At 31.3% G+C, this 19,387-nt stretch overlaps 2 protein-coding genes across 2 annotated transcripts; both read right to left on the reverse strand.

Moving 5' to 3' along the window:
• Positions 1 to 2,978: 2,978 nt before the first annotated feature.
• LOC107928852 (exosome complex component RRP43) lies at positions 2,979 to 7,083 on the reverse strand. The gene is made up of 8 exons (XM_041086632.1): positions 6,909 to 7,083; positions 6,772 to 6,821; positions 6,609 to 6,678; positions 6,403 to 6,508; positions 5,908 to 5,974; positions 5,656 to 5,731; positions 4,426 to 4,721; positions 2,979 to 3,233 (listed from the first exon to the last, which is right to left on the reverse strand). Exons 1-8 carry the CDS (start codon positions 7,066 to 7,068, stop codon positions 3,150 to 3,152), a joined length of 909 nt encoding a protein of 302 aa, XP_040942566.1. The 5' UTR covers positions 7,069 to 7,083; the 3' UTR covers positions 2,979 to 3,149.
• A 2,971-nt stretch (positions 7,084 to 10,054) lies between these two features.
• On the reverse strand, positions 10,055 to 13,576 carry LOC107928837 (FT-interacting protein 3). Its single transcript, XM_016860112.2, has 3 exons — positions 13,265 to 13,576; positions 10,816 to 12,222; positions 10,055 to 10,675 (listed from the first exon to the last, which is right to left on the reverse strand). Exons 1-3 carry the CDS (start codon positions 13,574 to 13,576, stop codon positions 10,055 to 10,057), a joined length of 2,340 nt encoding a protein of 779 aa, XP_016715601.2.
• Positions 13,577 to 19,387: the final 5,811 nt, after the last annotated feature.

The raw sequence follows: 19,387 nt of genomic DNA on the forward strand, positions 1-19,387 counted from the left end.
TTTATATTCGAGTGGCCAGTCCAAGTTAGTTTAGTTTAAAAGACAATCAAGATTCTTTTCACTCGATCCATGACAATAGATGTTTTCAATTAGCTCGAGTTTTTGAGATAATTTATGTGAATTATTGTTGATGTAGCCAACCTGTACTTGTGCCTCATTTAATATGTGAGTTCAAACATCATCGAGTATGAAAATTTTAATTCTTTTGACATAATGACTTATTTGGCTCTCAAACTTTACAAAATGACTTTAACCCTTCAATTAGTTTTTCGTGTCTTTTAACTATTGAACTTGCACTGTATGTTAAATCACCAAAAAATAGATAAAAATGTTTGTTAATTTTGAAAATATGGCATCCACGTGGGTACCACATCAACAATTAATTATTTTTCAATTCAAAAAATTAAAAAAAAAACCCACTATTAAAAATTTTAAAAATATAAAAGATATACTTTTTAATTTTAAAAAATAATTAATTATTGATATGACATACATGTGGATGTCACATCAGCAAAGTTAATAGACATTAATTTTTTAATCTATTTTGAAGTGATTTGATAAATAACATAAATTCAAGGGTTAAAAAGAGACAAAAAATTAAATTGAAACTTAAAATAACCTTTTTTTTTGTAAAATTGGAGGACTAAATAAATCATTATGTTAATTCTTTTTAATGGTTTATCAATAGGCATCCGAGGAAGTGCTTCTGCTTGTTGAAACTATTGCTTGTTCAAGCATTCGAATTTTCAATAGAGTTGGAAGAAAAAATCTTTGCCAAAAATAATATTCGAACTTGCTGAGGTTTAACCTTAGGATTATATTTATAGATTTTATTATATTATTTTTCGATTTATATTTATTTTATATATAATTAAAGGATAATATAAATTTGGTTCGCAAACCTAACAACTAAGTTCACTTTAGTTTCTGTATTTTTTTATTTGTCCATTTTGACACTTAAACTTAACAAATAGGTCTATTTTGATATCTGAACTTGAAAATTATAAAAATTGTATGCATTTTTAAATGATGACATGGTACAATATTAGAATGTCATGTTTAATGTTTTAATAACCGAACAAATGATTGAACAAATCATACCACCGATTCTCAGTTCAGTCACTTTGATCTAATTGACAACAGGACCAAGAAGAATTAAATAAACAATTAAAAATTTATAAAAATCTAAAAAAGTATTTAAAAAAATTTATTATACTGGTTCAATATGTTCAACTGTCGACTTTTATCCCAATTTTTGATTTTTACCAATTTCAAGCAATTTATGAGTCAATCGATTCAACTATTTTGTTTGGACCATTATATCGATCAATTATCAATCTGTCCAATCCAATTTTGTTCCAGTAATATTAATTATGTCATCAAATCTTGACAAAATCTAAATTTTAAGATAAAAATGAATCTAGTTATCAAATTTAAAGATTAAAATCAAACAAAAAAATAAATATAAATATTAAAGTGAACCTAATTCCGAAGTTCAAGTACTAAAATTTATATTATGCCTAAACTTATGCTTGAAATTATTAGATAATAGTGTCGGATCCTAACGACTACATCTAAAAGTTTTATATTATATGATATTATATTATTTAATTATCATTAATGAATGTGGTGGTGGGACTCAAATAAAATTATTTACTTAAAAGAAATATTTGTTTAGTCTAAAAAATTTATTAGTCTCAAATTAATCCTCAAACTTAATAATTAAATTAATTTTAATATTGAACTTTTCTATTAGTCTTAATTTCTAACATTTTTTTTAAAATTTTATCCTTAAACTTATATAACATTGAGTTCTGTCACATTAACTTTTCTCAAATTTATATAAATTTTTAATTTTTAAATAATGATTTGAAACAATCACAAAATACCATATCATCACAAATATAAAGATTAAATTAAAAAAATGTCAACTTTTAAGGCAAATATAGACAAAATAAAAATGGACATAAGAGTCCAAAAACTGAAAAAAAAAAGTAATAAAATTGGGTGGGCTTGATTTATATTTAAGAATATTTTAATGAATAATTAATTATATAAATATAAAAAACAATAAATTTAATTAATTTGGATTTTTTTAGGTGATACGATCCGGTCTTATCCAAAGCTAAAAACAAAATAAATAAATAATCTAACAACTGCTCATAGATTTAGAATGAAGATTTAAAAAAAAAATGTTGGTCTAGTTGATTGGTTTATCATCCAAAGATTAATTATTTGGATACAAATACCGGCTATAATACAGATACATTTAATTTTGTATATAAAATATCATATATTTATTAATTTAAAATTAAAATTAAATGCAAAATTAACCTTCAAATAATTACCATATTTTTCTTTAGAAACCTATTTTTATTTTCAGCATCTTAAAAATAATTCCCTCATATTGTACACTAAAATAAGACGAAATTGAATAATTTATCTGCCTACTTTTTGACAAAAAAAAAAAAAACACCTTGGGCACCTAAGAGGAACAAGTGGTATAGCTTGAGACCAATTTTGTAATCAAGCATTTACTCTAGAACAATTAAGAAATGGCAAACTACCTGGTAGGCCCCTCTATTATAAAAATTGGATCAAATTAATTTCTCTGAATCAATTTAATCCCTATACGATTAAAAAGAATCAAATAAGGTGAAACTTCAACGAAGTTAACATTTTTCTTTTAAAAAAGTCTTTGACAAAGTTAATATTTTGAAAATTTAGTGGTTTTGCAAATAAAATCCTTTGTTTAGAGTTGAACTAGAAACAAATAAAAATTAGTTTTTCATGTAATTTTTCAAACACTTAATGTTAACTTTATTACAATTTGACATCATTTGATTCTTTTTAATAATTCAAGACAAAATCAATCTATTTAATAGTAAAAATTTGATTCAGCTCCTATAACAGAGGGACTTAGCATATACTTTCAACATTAAGAAATTCTATAGAACAAAAAGGGAACATTTTTAACATACCAAAAAGCAATAAACAAAATTTGCCACTTTTAAGCATACTAGAATTGGTACCTTACACCCTCCAAAAACCAGTCCCTGAACTAATAATGTCACTAAACAAACGCAATAGAACAAACAACAATAATTTAAAAAAGATCAATTATTAGCATTTAATTAGTAGGTGCAAGACTAGTCAACCTCCATACCAGAAATGGCTTCCTCTAGAATCTTTTGAAGTTCCTTCACTCTTTGCCGTGTTAATGCAATGCAGTCCTGCATCCATGGAAAAGTTATTTTCATATCAAGCTTTTGGTCCATTAGTTCAGTATAAGTTTAAGGGTTAATATAATTTTTAGCTCCCGAACTTTGCAATTAGTTTGGCCCATGTTAGTTTTGGAAATTGGCAACTTTTTACATTTTGGTCATTGCAAGTTGATTTTCATAAAGTGTGATAACGAGACACTTGGAGATTGTTTGAAGAAGTGGCACAATCTTAGAGTGTTATGCTCACACCTTAACGTAACCCAATTTAGGGACCAAATTGGAAAAAGCTGCCAAGTTCCAAGTTAATGTGGATAAAAAAAAGTTTAGATACTAATGTGGACTTAATTGCAAAGTTTAGGGGTAAAAAATTACATTAACCATAATTTTAACAATATAATTTCAAGGGTTAATGTAATTTTTAGTTCCAGAACTTGCAACTAAGTTGACTTTGCTATTTGAACTTTTTTTGTCCACGTTAGTCCTAGAACTTGCAACTTTTACCAATTTGGTCCTTCAACTTGAATTTCGTTAAAAGTGTGATGACATGACGCTCTGAGATTGTGCCACATAATCACCTAAAATATATATAATTGGGAAAAGCTGACATGGTACAATATTAGAGTGTCAAGTCATCACACCTTAATGGAATCAAAGTTCAATGACTAAATTAAGAAAAGCCACCGAGTTCTGAGACTAATAAAAAAAAGTTAAGAGTACCAAGTTGGACCTAGTTGTCAAGTTTAAGTGACAAAAATTACATTAACCCTAATTTTACAACAATTTGTATGGCAAACACATCATAAAAAAAAAAAGACTTCAAAGCACCAAAAAGTTTGAACTTTGAACATGACAACCCATATTTCTATAAACTATTTCCCTTTGGACAAGAAAATGACCTTCAGGCCTAATCTTGGAGTCAAGGTGGCTTCTAAAGTTAACGGTGAAAAATACACCATGATAAGAGCACTAAAATGTAAAGCATCATAAGAAAAATAAAATAAAGTTTGAACTCTGAACATGACAACCTATATTTCTATAAACTATTTAACTTTGGACAAGAAAATGACCTTCAGGCCTAATCTTGGAGGCAAGGTGGCTTCAACAGTTAACGGTGAAAAATACACCATGATAAGAGCACTAAAATGTATTATGCTGCTAAAGCTTCATTAAACCTAAAAAGGGACATCAAGATTCAACTGACCTGGATAGCTGATGTATATGCTAGAACTGTTCCACCTGGTTTATGAAGCGAGACGAGTTGACTAGATGAATCTAAAACCACGGTTACAATCGTGTCCATAATAGATTCTTCCTCGGCAGTAGGATCTGCCAAAATGTAGTTCTTGTGAAGTACACATGTCAATGAAAACGGAATGCTGCTCAGATTAATTTTTCTCTTCTCCTTATTGACTGGTTCCCTGTCAGATAGTCCTTGTTCCTCTGATAAAACGATCTTTCCATCATCGTTGAGAGATACCACCGGGACCGGGATTTCCACTGGAATTTTTTTTTCGTAAAATAAAAACAGTTAGATTAGACACTCCAAAACAAAATCTATTAAATCAATAGTGTAGCTGCAGAGGGAATATCAAGACCAGATAATATAAAGAGGCTTTGCATGGGACAGCAAGCTAGGCAAAATTAAAAGGTAAATAGATTACAGCCATAACATATGGTTGACCTTGCCTTGTATCTTATATCATGAAAGTATAAATTGCGATATTTTGCAACAGGGTTTACCATTGAAGTATGCCCTATAACCAATAAGCTTGGTCAAGATTTATACTACCAATTATGCATACTAATCACTCATCTAATATGAGATTTAGTAATTTTTTGGTTTACCCAAGGAAAAGCTTTAATCATGGATTAGATGAAACCATGTTCCTAAAGCAAATTCTGATCATTGTATTGCCAAGATAGAGCAGTGGTAATTTTTGCTGGTACATGAAAATGCGTTTCCTATGTTAAAACTAAAGGAAGTAACTCATGCAAAAACCCCAAGATCGCCAGACACACACTTAAAAGAAGCATGAAAATCAGAATGTCAACCCTGAAATAAAATCAATTTGTATGTTAATGCATCAAGTGGATATAGCTTTTAGTGGTTTATCATAAATTTCTTAAAGATAACAGAAGGAAAAGGAGCATTATGTTCCAAGTGTCTTTTGTCAACCTATTATGACTCACTCTTGATAAATAAATGAAATGCTACTTTTAATTTAATTTACACCGGAGGAATTCCTCAGGCGGTCATACATTTTTCTCTTTGAAAGAACAAAGCAATTTACCATCGCAAATTTTCTTTTCCCTCTCATTGCCAGTCTTCTTTCTCATGGAAGAGGTTGGTTGTTTTTGGCAAGAATTATCATATTTAGTGGCATGGTGAATTGATGTTATAATATTTGATGAAAATGAGAGAAACACTTGCAATGAGAAAAGGCAGCAACAGCTGAGAGTAATGCAGTGTCAAAAAGAGCACCATCAGCATCCAAACAGTATATGTCCTGAAAAAACAGAATACTATGTTACTTCCATATTCAAGGAGAACAAAGGCACTATGGTATTACTTGAATTTCCATATCAACTTGCATGAACACTAGATGGCTTATGTTCGAGCTCTTACACAACTTGAAAGTCCTAAGACGGATAATTAAGACATTTTAAAACCACATTCACGTACCAAATATGCCATCCAAGCAGCTTTTCCACTAACCAAGGACAGTTCCTTCAAATTGATCATGCCAGAGCTGTAATTACACATGACAAGTTGTTTGAGAACCTAACAGAAAGAAAAGGATACAAAGTGGAACAGTTTTGAAACAGAACATTTATAAGTGTAAAGAGATTCAAAAGAAACGAAACCACCAACAAATTTAGATAAAATAACTGAGCAGTGTGCTTCAGCAAGCAGGAAGAAGCAAGAGGGAGAACTCAAAGTTCCAATATCAAGGCTAAAATACCCAGTTAACCACATCAATAATCATAAGTAAATACAGAGGCGAAGAGGAAGATAATGATTGAATCCACACAAAGATGAGATAACAAATTGCAGACTTTGCATTCTAAAGAATTACAGCACAGACAAACATCACACGTCACAACTACAAGTAAATTAACAGGCTTAATAGGGTGCATCTCAGCATCAATAAACAACCAAGGAACTAAATTGGCATGCCTTAAAATAGTGTCTGACAATTGCTTTGCAACGACTGGTGCTGCCTCAGCCGGTCCGCCAGGCCTAACAATTGGAGAACAAATTGGAGGCATGTGGAAATCAATCACTGAAAATGAAAAAGAAATTATGATAAAGTACGAGAGATAACAGATACGTTTTAAGAAGAGAAAGAGAAACAGGAAAGCATGCAGCTAACGGCAGCAAACCTATACAACCCTCATCCGGTGTTTCCAATGAAGGGGTCATGACCTTCATTTTGATAGCAGCCAACATAGTCTATGCCATGCAAGGAATTAATTATTAAACTCCAAGCTTAATTGCTTGCCAAAGCAAAGCAGTATATGTATTAAGAGAAAGTGACAAACTTACAGTTGAACCAATTTTTGCAAGTGCTGAACCATTAGCAGATGCAACAGCCCCTGGATATTAAAGGAATCAGATCCAAGTATGAAGAAATATTATGTCACATAAAAGTTTCACAGTTATATCTTTTTTCTTTTACTAACCAAGGGCAATGGTGGTTTCTCTTGCTCTTCCAAGCGGACGAGCATCAGGACTTATAGACTCTAAAAGATGTTTCTCGTAGAAATGAAGGGGAAAGAGGCGTCTGAAAGCATCTACCTCAACTTCAGTTGACAAGTCACCGTTCGCATTTGGTAATCCCATCGTCAATCTATTTTCTTTTGATCGAAAAAGGGGGAAAAAACACATTTATACCGATCCATTATCAGAAATTATATTTCATTCATTTTAAAATGTTGTTTTCAAGGTAATAGTAGCATGGAAGCCCTTGTACTAGAAGTCAGATTGCTTTTTGCCCATTCTACTAAAAAAATGAGCAAATTAGTCCTTATACTTTAAATCAAAGAGCAAATTGGTCCTTGTGTTAAAATTTTCATTCATTTCTACTATTAAAAAATAGTTCCTATACATCAAAATAAGGTACATGTAATGCGTCAAATATAATTGTCTGATTATTTTGTAAACCACTTTAGATGAAAAATTTTGACTGAAAGGTCTAGTTTGTTCTTTGATTTAATGAACAAGGGCAAAACGGTTTCCATACTGCTTTTTCCATTAAATATGTGTTTTAGTTGTACAAAGAGCATCATTATTTTATAAATTTTAGCAGAACTTTCTACATTAACAATTCTAATTCATCAATAAATAAGCATAATCGGAAAATTTTCAATGCTCAAAATCAATATTTGAAACATAAACTCATGCAATGAAAATGAAAACAATAAACAAATTAGAAACGAGAAATAACCCACCATACAAAGAAAGGGAAAAATGATGAAAACACCCAATAAAAAGCCAAAGAAAAATGAGACTTTAAATTGGTGAAGAGGAGCTAATAAACAATCTCAATCATGGGACAAAAAGGGTCGTTTTCTTTGTATGCTTCGCATGTTGCAATGTGTTTTGGTCCATTCTAGCCAATACCAACCTGTATCAATTGCTACAAAATTTTAATATTTAAACTTATCTTTTAATTTTTTATCTTAAACATTTTAATTTATTATAATTACATTTAAAATTAAAATAAAGTGAAGCTATTGGACCAATTAATAAATTTAGAACTTATTTTTACGTATAAATATATTTAAATAGATGAACTTATTTTTACGTATAAATGTATTTAAATAGATGTAATTGATATTTATTTGTTTGTATATATAACATATAACTTACTGAGAAATTAGAATTAGATTTCATATACATGAAAAGTATTTTAAAATATTAATAAATTCGAAACAATACATTAAAATATACTAATATTGATACATACTAATATTATAACAAAAAGGGCATGCTCACTAATACAATACTGACAACCTTAGATTGCGTCCAAAACCTTAATACAACTTAACCAATGATTTAACAATAATGAATAAATGAATAACATGTCATTGTATTTGATTTTGAATTTTGTATATAACTTTTTATTCGTTGATTATATTTTTACCACTTAATTAAATTTTAAGTTATTTCAAAATTTTGTTGTTCCTTTGAAAATTGAAATAAGAAAAATAAAATAAAATATTTTAATTATTTGGTAAAAATGTAATTAGCCAGTAAAAATTAGAGGTAAATTTCAAAACCAATCATAAGAAATTACATTGTATCTATTTATTTGTTGGTGTTAAGTGAGCGTGTGAATTAAATAGTGTTAAAAATTTTGGACCATATGGTGTATCAAATTGGACATTTAATTTGTACTACATTACACGTTAGGTAAAAGTCCAGGGGCCAACTGAAAATAAAATATGCATTTTTTTTGGATAGAAGGAATCTAGGGCTCGAGTTCAACTAGACTTGATCATGGGTCTGGCTATTCGTCTCGGCCCGAATGTTTGCTCAAAAAAGTGAGATGGTTTAGGTAAAAATATAGGCCCGAAAAACGGGTTTGGGCAAAAAAAAGAGATGCCCATTTTCTAAACAGGTCGGGCCATGGGCAAGCTTTTTTGGCCCGAGGTCGACCCGAATCTGAAAAAAAAGTCTGCTGCTTTTTGATGCTGTTTTGTCACTTTTTTGGTGCAGTTTCGCTATTATATTGTTACTATTTTGTTGTGATTGTTTTGATATTGTATAACTCTTGTTTTATTGTTAATTTTACTACTATTTTAGAAGTATTTGCATGCTAAGTTGCACCTATTTTAGTGTTATTTAAGTATAAATAAATTTTCTAAATTTATTTTCAATTTGTTGAGAAACATTTATTTTAATGTTTTTAATGTATTTGATGTATTATATTTTTTAAATTTGTTTTTATGTAAAAACAATAATATAAAATTTTTTGATACGAGCAGGCTAGACTTAGGTTTTAACATTTTTATCCGATCCGAACTTGGACAAAATTTTAAGTCCACTTTTTAGGCCGAACCAGTCCTGATCCTAAAATTCTATCGAGCCCGATCCGGCCCATAATCATCTCTAAGTTCGACTCCAAAGTCGAGCTTCAACGATATATATTTACTATATATTATAAAATATAATTTTGAATTTTGAAAAATATGAAATTAAATTATTATTTTTAACCAGGTTTAAAAATTAAAAAATTGATAACTAATAAAACTAACTGGTAAGATGGATCTTATAACTAGAGAACTGTCCAAATCACTCAAATTGAGACAAACCAAACCAAATTAGTTGGGTTTATTGTTTAAACCAACATAAGCTCTCTTCCCGTGAACATAGGTTTCGGTTGAAAAAAGAAGGGAAAATTAAGGTTAATATTGTATATACAATAATGAAATTGTAAATTAATAATATAAAAATACTAAAAAAATGAAAATTCAATTAGACTATTAAACCATTCGAAACGGGTATTATAATACTCAAATTTGATTTGATTAATAATTCGAGTTGTTCAAATTTGAATTTATAATTACTGAATTGAATTTTGGCTCAAATAACCTACAAGAAGTCTTGGCGCCGTGTACTCATAACATGTAATCTGCTTTTGTAGGTAGCCTACTGAAGAAATTCTGGGGTGCATTTAGCACATCTTTTCCTAAAAATGGAGGCCTCATTACATAAAATCCTCCAAAAATAAGAAAAATCTTAAGACTAATTAAATAATATAACATGAATGATCCAACAAGACAACAAACAAGGAACATCACTGTAATTCTTGGGTCACGCCAGTTTAGCAGTAGTGAAACCTCTCAACCTGTGTTGCAATGTCACTGATCACTGTCACAATTCTCCCCGCAATACTTCTCAGTCTATCATATCTCATCCGAAGAACATCGAATTGTCTTGAAGATGGGAAAGTATCAAACTCTTCGTCCAATTCATCGGCTGTTACAGATCCGGCAACCGATAGGTTCACATCGATATGAGTTGGACGCCTCTGTCGCTTTCTCCATTGGAGGATCATAACTTGAATACTATAAAGAGTCACTGTTGGTAATATCAAATCTGGTTTAAAAACTATAATGCAGTAGATCGCCATGACTAAAACAGTTGCTGCCGAATTATTCCACTTGCGTATTTCATCGAACCATTGCCGAGCATTGGAAAAGCACTTAAAAGTAGCCAAAAATCTCTGAAAATTGGCTTTGGCTTTCCTTAGGCTCCACATTTGGGAACCTCCATCCAAATGTACTCCACAACCTCTTGCCTTAACGGCGGTTCGGTTCGGCTTAGACTCGAACAAAGAATACGAACGGCTTGTTTCCTTAAAATATCGAGTTGGTATATCGAAAGAGGGTAAATATGATGCATTTGAGGCAACAAAGGATTCATGGTGTAAACCAGAAATAAGCTCAAGTAAGATGAGCAAGTAAATCTTATTGCTAGCTGAAGTTCTCCCATTTTCTTCGCTCCATTGGGTTGTAACACCAAAAGGGGATAAGAATATGTGTAAATCTTGTTCGTTGCAAGAGTTGAAAGTCGAATTCGTACCTTTCCGAGACTCGGATCTTTTCCATCTCCAACTGCATCGCCACCATGCAAGTGACAGTCATCGAAAACTCCTATGGTAAGCATGGTATACAGGTCATAAACATCCCAACTAAACTGTTCATTCCATTTTGGATCGAAACTGTCAACAACTGTCCGAGTCTTGACCCACTTAGGCCCGTATTTCGCCACGCAATAAGCATCGGTCGTTTCACGGCTGTCTCTTAACTTCATTGGCTGCAGACCGGAAGCGTTTATGATCCCCAACTCCAAAACTCCGATCATAGCCGTCCACAACATTTTTGCAGTAGGCCGGTAATCGCTTCCGTTGTGAACAGATTCATCGAACACATGATATCCGCCATCAAGACTTACACACATGTTAAGCTTACTAAAGAAATTCGCCTCTTTCTCCATTCCATCTTCAAATACAATGTCCTCAAGAGTGTACCACAACGGATCAGCTGGTAAAGGTAGTAGCCTCTGTTCAACATTCGATAAACGAGTCACGCACTTCCCTAAACATTGGACCGTATTATTTTCGAGCCTATCCTCGACCGTTACTATTAAAGAATCGAAAAATGGCTCAGCAACAACGAACATCAAATCCTCATTCCATTGAGGATTCACATTCTTATCAGGGGAAACTCTGGTCCTCAATATCACATCCCCAACTACAGCCTTAACATAAACTTGGGGATTTCGATCCTTGCTTCCTGGGACTAAATCTCGTGCTTGAATTACGTTAACTCGAAGGTACCAAAGTCTCGGCGAAAGATATGCCTTTGAACGAGTATTCAAAAGGCTTTCGCCACTCACAATTGCCGAATCCGAGTGCCAAGCATCGGTAAACACGCGATCGGCTTGTGTGCTATACCACATAGCCAACATCAATTCACCTTTTCTTAAAGTGAAACCATTTTTATCTTCCAATTTATACCATTGTGAAGCGAGGGGACTATCAGGGGGAAAACAAGGTGGAACCTCATGCAAAGCAACGGTGATTTTGCCAATCATATTGTCACCAATTATTAGTTCCTTGTCTCTCACGGTGATCTCCATAGTTGTAGCCTGCAACCGATCTTGTCCGAAGGCGAACAGTTGGTTCCATTCAAAATCCGGTTTCTTCTCGAAGTACTTGGTTGTCGCGTTATAGTTTCCGATTTTTATTTCAAAGTAAGGATCAATGATTCCATTGACAGCTTTCAATGGCAAGTCTCTAGCTCTAACTATTCTGACAAATAAAAACTCCATCTTCTCAACAAGATCAAATGAAGATGTAAGTTTTTCGCCGCCGGAAACTCGGTCACTGCCGATGTTTGGGCTGGTTTCTTTCAAAGAAAAATCTACTTTTTCAACTGCCATTGTGCAATGCCCGCGGGAAAGAGAGGAACGAAAGTTGAAAAGATTCTGGAAAAAGAAAAGACAATAAAGAATAGGATTAGATTTCAAAAGATATAAATTTCAACTTTTATAGAGTTGCCATATATATATATAACTAGATACGGCTAGTTTTAAAATTTTAATTACATTAAATAATCATTTAATATTTTTTTATGTCATAAGTGAATAAAGTTAATATTACAGTCTAGAAATTATAATTATTGCTCGAAATTAGGTTATAGGTTGGGTCGGGTTGATTTTAAACATAATATTAATGTATTTTATATTTGTTTAAATTTGATTCGATTCAAAATATTAGTTTAATTCGTCAGTATTTGCAAAAGTCTAATCTAAACTCATTTTAAACTATGTATTATTTTAAAAAAAAATTATAATTTAATATTTAAAAAAATTATTTATTTTTATTTATTGAAATTTTTTATATAGCCATCTTAATATTATTTTAATGTTTACAATTAGAGTAGTATTATATATTTAGTATATATTTATTTATTTAATAATATATAAAAATAAAATAATATAAAGTACTACAAACTTAAAAATAGACTGCGCCGAGCTTGACCTTTGAATGTTAAAATCTAAATCCAACCCATATTTTAAACATATCTAATATTTTTGTACCACCAACTTACGAACAGGTCTAGTTACTTCTCGTAAGATTTTGAGATTATGTTATAAGTAAGAAAGAGTTCTGAATGTATTATTATTATTATTATTTTGCATGTTAATCCCTTATGTTTGGATTAAGTTTCCTGCATACTAGATCTCATTCTTGTAGTCTCTTTTTCAAGCAAGAAATGGAGTTATCTTTAATAGGCCTGGAAAAACATCCCTAGTTAATGTCATTGCAGTAAGTGAATATTTATGTTACAAGTTTACCATACAGTAACTTTTAATTCTACAATTTATTAGGGGACTAAAAGATAATTTTTCCATTTGAGGGGTACAAGTCCATCGTGCATATATCTTTACTTGATGAAGTTGTTTTCTTAGTATCAAAGAGAATAGAAGAGGATGAAACTCATGTCTGTTAGTTTTGTTATCCAACCACTCGCTGGAAGAGTGGATCCAACCTTCTACCATCTGCCGTAGTTGAAAGGGCCAACCACCGTTCATCATCTTCTACCGTTCGTTTTGCATAAAGGGGAACATCACCTATCAGATAAGGAGCTTCTTCTCTTTTTAGTCCCTCTGTAGCTAGAACATGGGCAGCACTATTCGCCTGTCTCGGCACATGCTTAAAAACACAACTTTCCAACGCTATTTCAGACCTTTCAATTTCTTCTTTTTGCAGTTTTCGGATCACGGTTAAAGAATCACCTTCAACCTCCACCGTCGTTAAGTCTACACCTGCAAACATGCCACTGCTTCGGCCGCAAAAGGGGAAGGCATGTTTTCATGCAATGATACTTTTGAGTGTAGAATCTTGCGCATCTCTAATGATAATGTTGGAAAAATTGTAATTTATGAAAACTTTGAGTTATATTTTCAATCGGTAAAGGTTGAGAGTTGAATCATAAATTATGGTCTATATTCTATTTCATGAGACCTTTACAACAGTATATTATATGCTCAAGATAGTTGAGTGATGAATGAGAAATTGATACTCAAAATAAGCTATTTGAAAATATTTGTTGAGGAAAAAAAATTTAGATCCCACATTGGTTAAATACCAAGTGTGAGATGTATATATATATATATATATATGAGATCCACTTAATTGATTGAATAATTAAGTTAAATTGTGCCTTGTGTGTAGGTGGGATTGGGGTTGGGGCACATGATGTGGGTATCCAAAGTTGATTAATAAGTATTTTTTACCTCAACACGAAAATCATTTTTCCTCCCTTAGTAGGAGAGGAATAGTTGGCGACGCTAGTAGTAAAGCGATTCCCTTTTAAGATATATAGACTTTATGTAAGAGACATTTCTATAAGGAATCAAATTTAGATGAAATAGAGTCATACCAAATCACATGGAAAATACTTTCGATTAATTGTTATTAAAATTATATTTAAAGTTTTCGATTCATTTTAAAAATTAATGGAATTATTGTCAAAAGCACCGGAATACAATATTATTGAACTCCAATTTTTTCTTTGATTTTCAAATGCATATTCAAAATTACTTTTTAAATGGAATTTTCCAAATTTTCTTTTTTCCTTTTAAATATTTTTATAGATAACTGATTGTGCCAAATTCTTTTTTTTAGAATTCGTCCTATAATCTTAAAATAAAGGGACTAAATTAGTCATTTATCAACCGAAATAAATATGTCGCTATATTTTCAATTAAATTACTCTATTTATTTTAAAATAAATTAAATATAAAGATCCCCTATATATTTATTCGAGACAAATGTATATATAAAGTGTATGATAGGTCAATGGAATAATTATCTGGATCTTCTTTTTGATATAATTAGATTTATAGATCTATAAATTATTAATATATAACTTCTAATGACTATAATGTTTACATATTTTTTTCAATCATATCTTTAATATGAAAATAACAAGTATTGGGTGCAGTGGTAACACAGATTGTACTTCCAATGATAGAATGTGAATTTGAACTTTTGAAACAATATTATTAGAAAGCGCAGTCATGGACCCCAAATATGAACGCCTTTCTAAGAAAAGAGTAGTTAATCACTTACGCTTGGTCGCACGGATGCCATAGTTGTTTCTATTATAATCATTGAAACATGTAACTAATTAAAAAGTGATATTGATTAAGTTTGTAAAGGTTTTTTTATTTCCTTTTTTAAGTTCAAAACATCATATCATATTTAAATAGCATAATGATAAATTTAATCCTCAATATTTATATATGTGGTCAATTTGACTCTCTCTTTTTTACTGAATTTAGTAATTAACTTTTCAGAAAGAATCGAGTCAATTTTTTCAATGCAAATGTTTACCCATGAGCTGGTCTAATTGTAGTTAAATGTTTTCAAGTAGAATAAAGCTTACTAAAAAAGGTGTTAAATCCAATCTCCTTCAAAGCAATTTGATTATAATCGTTTTGCTCATACATTTAAGCAACAATGAGAGAATTTGCTCAGAGAATTTGATTGAAGGGATTCGATCAACGACTTCAATCAAAACATCACCATCTAAGAGTTTACTATCTTACTCATCTGTATTATTGTTCGCATCTACCATTTTTCCCATTGCATTGAAGAGAGTCTCTTTAAATTATTATTTTTCGGTTCATCATCTCTTAATCGAACCTTTTAGTATCTCACCCTCCTCTGAATAAAGAAAGTGACAATGTCAATCCACTTTAGCGATATCCCTAGAAGAGAACATTGTTATCATAAGATTGATACATACAGATCTTTATACGTTAAGAAATTAAGTTTTTTTTTTTGCTGTTACAAGTTTGTCATTAAGTAAATAATGTATATCAATTAAAGTGCATAATTTTTTTGTTCAATTACATTGCGTAAGGTTGCTCGTTGCGATTAGTTTACATGTTTATGGTAATTTGCTGCATCATTCCCTCACTAATTCTTCTCATTTTCTGTGTTAGCATTATCTCTTGCATTGCTTCTAAAATATCGAATGGCTTTAGCCACCTCTTCCTTAAAATTTGGGTCTGATGTCACATCACCGAGGTCTACTAATCCCTCCTTTTCCATTTTCAACAAGCCATTGGAAACTTCAGTAGCAATTTCTTCTTCCGATCCTGGGGAAGCTGCAACCTCATCAGCTAAGGCAAAGGTTGTCCCATCCACACTCCCAGAATTATCTCCAACAGAGCTTTTAAACTTTTCAATGAGTTTATCCACCCTCGACACAAAGTTAGGGTCTGCTATTATTTTTTTCAAATGCTCCCCTTGGATTCCATCATCCTGCAATTTCGAAATAATGCCGGTCATAACTAAAGCCCCAAATACTCCTACCGCTTCTGGGGATGCTGCCTCATCAATAGCCTTCTCATTTTGTCCTACTATGAATTGGCTTGAGAGCACCAAAGTCAATGAGAATGCAACGAAAGAAACCTTTGCCATCTTTTTTATTTTTTAAAAAGGTTAAAGCAAAAAAGTAAGATATATTTTTATTGATACATAGGGATGGAAATGAAACAAAATTTAAAGAGTTTTAAATGAGATATTTGTGCCGAATTTAGGGTCCGTTGATTGGTCCGACGCTTAATAACCATACACGACTAAAATACATGTAATTTTAGAAATTTAATTTAAAGAAAAAAGACATTTGATTGATTATTAACACATATTTTGAAATTAAAAAAAAATAACTTTCTTGTTTTGGATTCAATCCCGAAAGGGATAAATATCAAATTTATACTTAAACTTTATTTCAATGTGCAATTTGATACATAAATTTTAATTTGGTGCAACTATAAACATGAAACTTGAATTGTGGGTCTAATTTGTCTAATTTTTTATTAGAGGGACAAATGGAATTTGACTCCTAGTATAGAGGTCTCCATAATACTTTTATTGATTTGTACTCTTCATTTCATTCTCGAAAAGTTAAAAGAGGAATTAATAGATCATTTCGTAAATTTAAAAATATTAATTTTCCAAAATAAAATATGTTATCTGCTTTATTAAAATGAAACTTAAATATATTTATTGGTTGAGCAAATGTTAAAATTTTAAAAGTAAATTATTACATGACATATTTTACAAAAACTATGGGATGTGGGATTGGCGAGGTCAAAGGCTTGTCCAAAACATAGCTTCTCACTCAATATTGACAAGCTAGTGAATTGAATTTGACCGTATAGTACTCATTTCCTAAATCCATGGGATGGGTTGTAGTTAAAGGTTTCCAAGCAAAATAAAGCTTACTCAAAAGGGTGTTAAATCCAATTCTCCCTCAAACCAATTTGATTCTAACCGTTTTGCTCATACTTTTATGCAACAATGAGTGAATTTGCTCACTCAAGTTGATTCTTCCTCATTCGCAAACCCTTTAAACATTCATTTTTAACCAAAAAAATTTACCACATGAAAAATTAAACCTTTGAACAGAGGATGAAAACATGAGAATCAAATCAAAGATAAGGTAACTAAATGTTGGGGATTCTGACATGCTTGTTTTATGTTTTGTTAGAACGAGAACGAATTTTCTTCTTGGGTCGTGGGCTTTTTCAGTCCCATAGGTGTTTGACCTTTTTTTTGGCCTACTAATGAGTGGCATGTTTGATAAAACAACAGTTAGAGTCTAGCTAGGACTCTTCAGTTTTTTTATCAGTCATTCATAAGTGATAAAAGTATCATATTTTAATCCCATTCTTAATGCTTTTTTGGATGATTATTTATGCAAATTAGTGAATTTTATGCTCCTAATACTTTAAATTTAGGTTTCTATACTTAGGAGCGCATTTGAGAGCAAAAGGAACAAAAAAAACTAAAATTGAACAAATAGAACATATATCAAGAGCCACACGAGTTGGGCTTTCCCACACAGGCTGGACACATGGCCTGTGAGCCACATGGGCTGGCACACGGCCATGTGCCAGACCATGTTGATTTCGCAATTCGCATCCCAAACACGCAGAAAAATGCAATTTTTAGGCTTGTTGGGCATTTTAAGACCTATAAATACCAAACAAAAGAGGAGAATAGGGAGTCATCAGAGAGTATTGAAGAAAACAACTCGAAGAACACCATTGAAGTAGACTCTGAAGTAGATTTTCATCAAGATTGAAAACCTCCTTTTAATTTCTTTGAAGTTTTTATGAATGCCTTTATTTCTTGTGGTTATACTATCTTTGAGATGTTTTTACTTACAATTATGAACTAATTCTCTAGATACTTAGGGAAGATGAATCCTCTGATGAATTCTATTATTTGATTTCTATTTTACATGATAAATACTTTATTCTTGTTCTCAGTTATGTGTGTTTGTCTCTTATTTTAATATTTTTTGAATATTAATGCATGTTTAATGTGTTTAAATCAGAGGAGGAAATGTCCCTGTTCAAGAGTAGATCTAGCATAATTGAGTGGAGTTGCATGCAATCCTAGAAATAGAATGATATAAATCTACCGGATTAGAGTAAAATCTAATAGGGGAATCCATAGATCGAGTTAATGCGACAATAGGGGTTTTAATTAGAAAGAAATTTCAATTAATCAACCTAAAGTCAATTGCTCTTATTTTCGAAAGAGATATTAATATAATTTAGGGATTTCTACGGATCAAGATACCAAGTGAATAAATCATTTAATTCAGATTCATAATAATAGATGAAGTGTAACACCCCTTACCCGTATTCAATACCGGAATAGGGTACGAGGCATTACCAAAACACATGCACTTGTAAACGTATTTAACCGAGTTATAAAATTTCATTTAAATTAAAACTTTCAAAATAATTAACATGCTTCTATAACTTTTCACAGTATATCCTCAAAATGTTAGAATCCTAATAATTAGGGCTTACGAGACCCGATACATACTCATGCAATTCAATGCTTCATTTCCATTTCCCTCAATTCGCAATTTCTCATGCTCACGATTTAGATCATATCACTAGCAATTTCCATTTAATTCACGTACAATTCAATGACATCAAGTTCAACACTAATACGTATTTACCATTTAACTCAATGTTTATTGATTATACCATTCAATAACACATTTATGAAATTCTCAATTTTGCAACGAAAATATCATTTTAGCTTGAATAACAACATCGTCCTGATATAAATACACTACCACTTATCCATTGACTTTAATTCTTTTGGGTCCATTTGTCACTTACCATCCTTAATCAAATTAGGAAACGGTTACGAAAAATTGAGTACTTCACTTTCACTTTGCCATAGTATAACTATGGTCTTACATATGATCACTTATCACTTGTCCCTGATCAGATAAGTGTAGCTAGGCTACCACTTATCACTTTGTCACTTGATCAGATAAGAGTAGCTAAGGCTACCACTTATCACTTTCTCACTTGATCAGATAAGTATAGCACTTATCACTTTTTCACTTGATCAGATAAGTGTAGCTAAAGCTACCACTTATCACTTTGTCTCTTGATCAGATAAGTGTAGCACTTATCACTTTTTCACTTGATCATATAAGTGTAGCTAATGCTACCACTTATCACTTTCTCACTTGATCAGATAAGTGTAGCTAATGCTACCACTTATCACTTTATCACTTGATCAGAAGTATTCAAA

This window comes from Gossypium hirsutum, chromosome D01 (assembly GCF_007990345.1).
Source record: "Gossypium hirsutum isolate 1008001.06 chromosome D01, Gossypium_hirsutum_v2.1, whole genome shotgun sequence".
NCBI classification, from domain to species: Eukaryota; Viridiplantae; Streptophyta; class Magnoliopsida; order Malvales; family Malvaceae; genus Gossypium; species Gossypium hirsutum.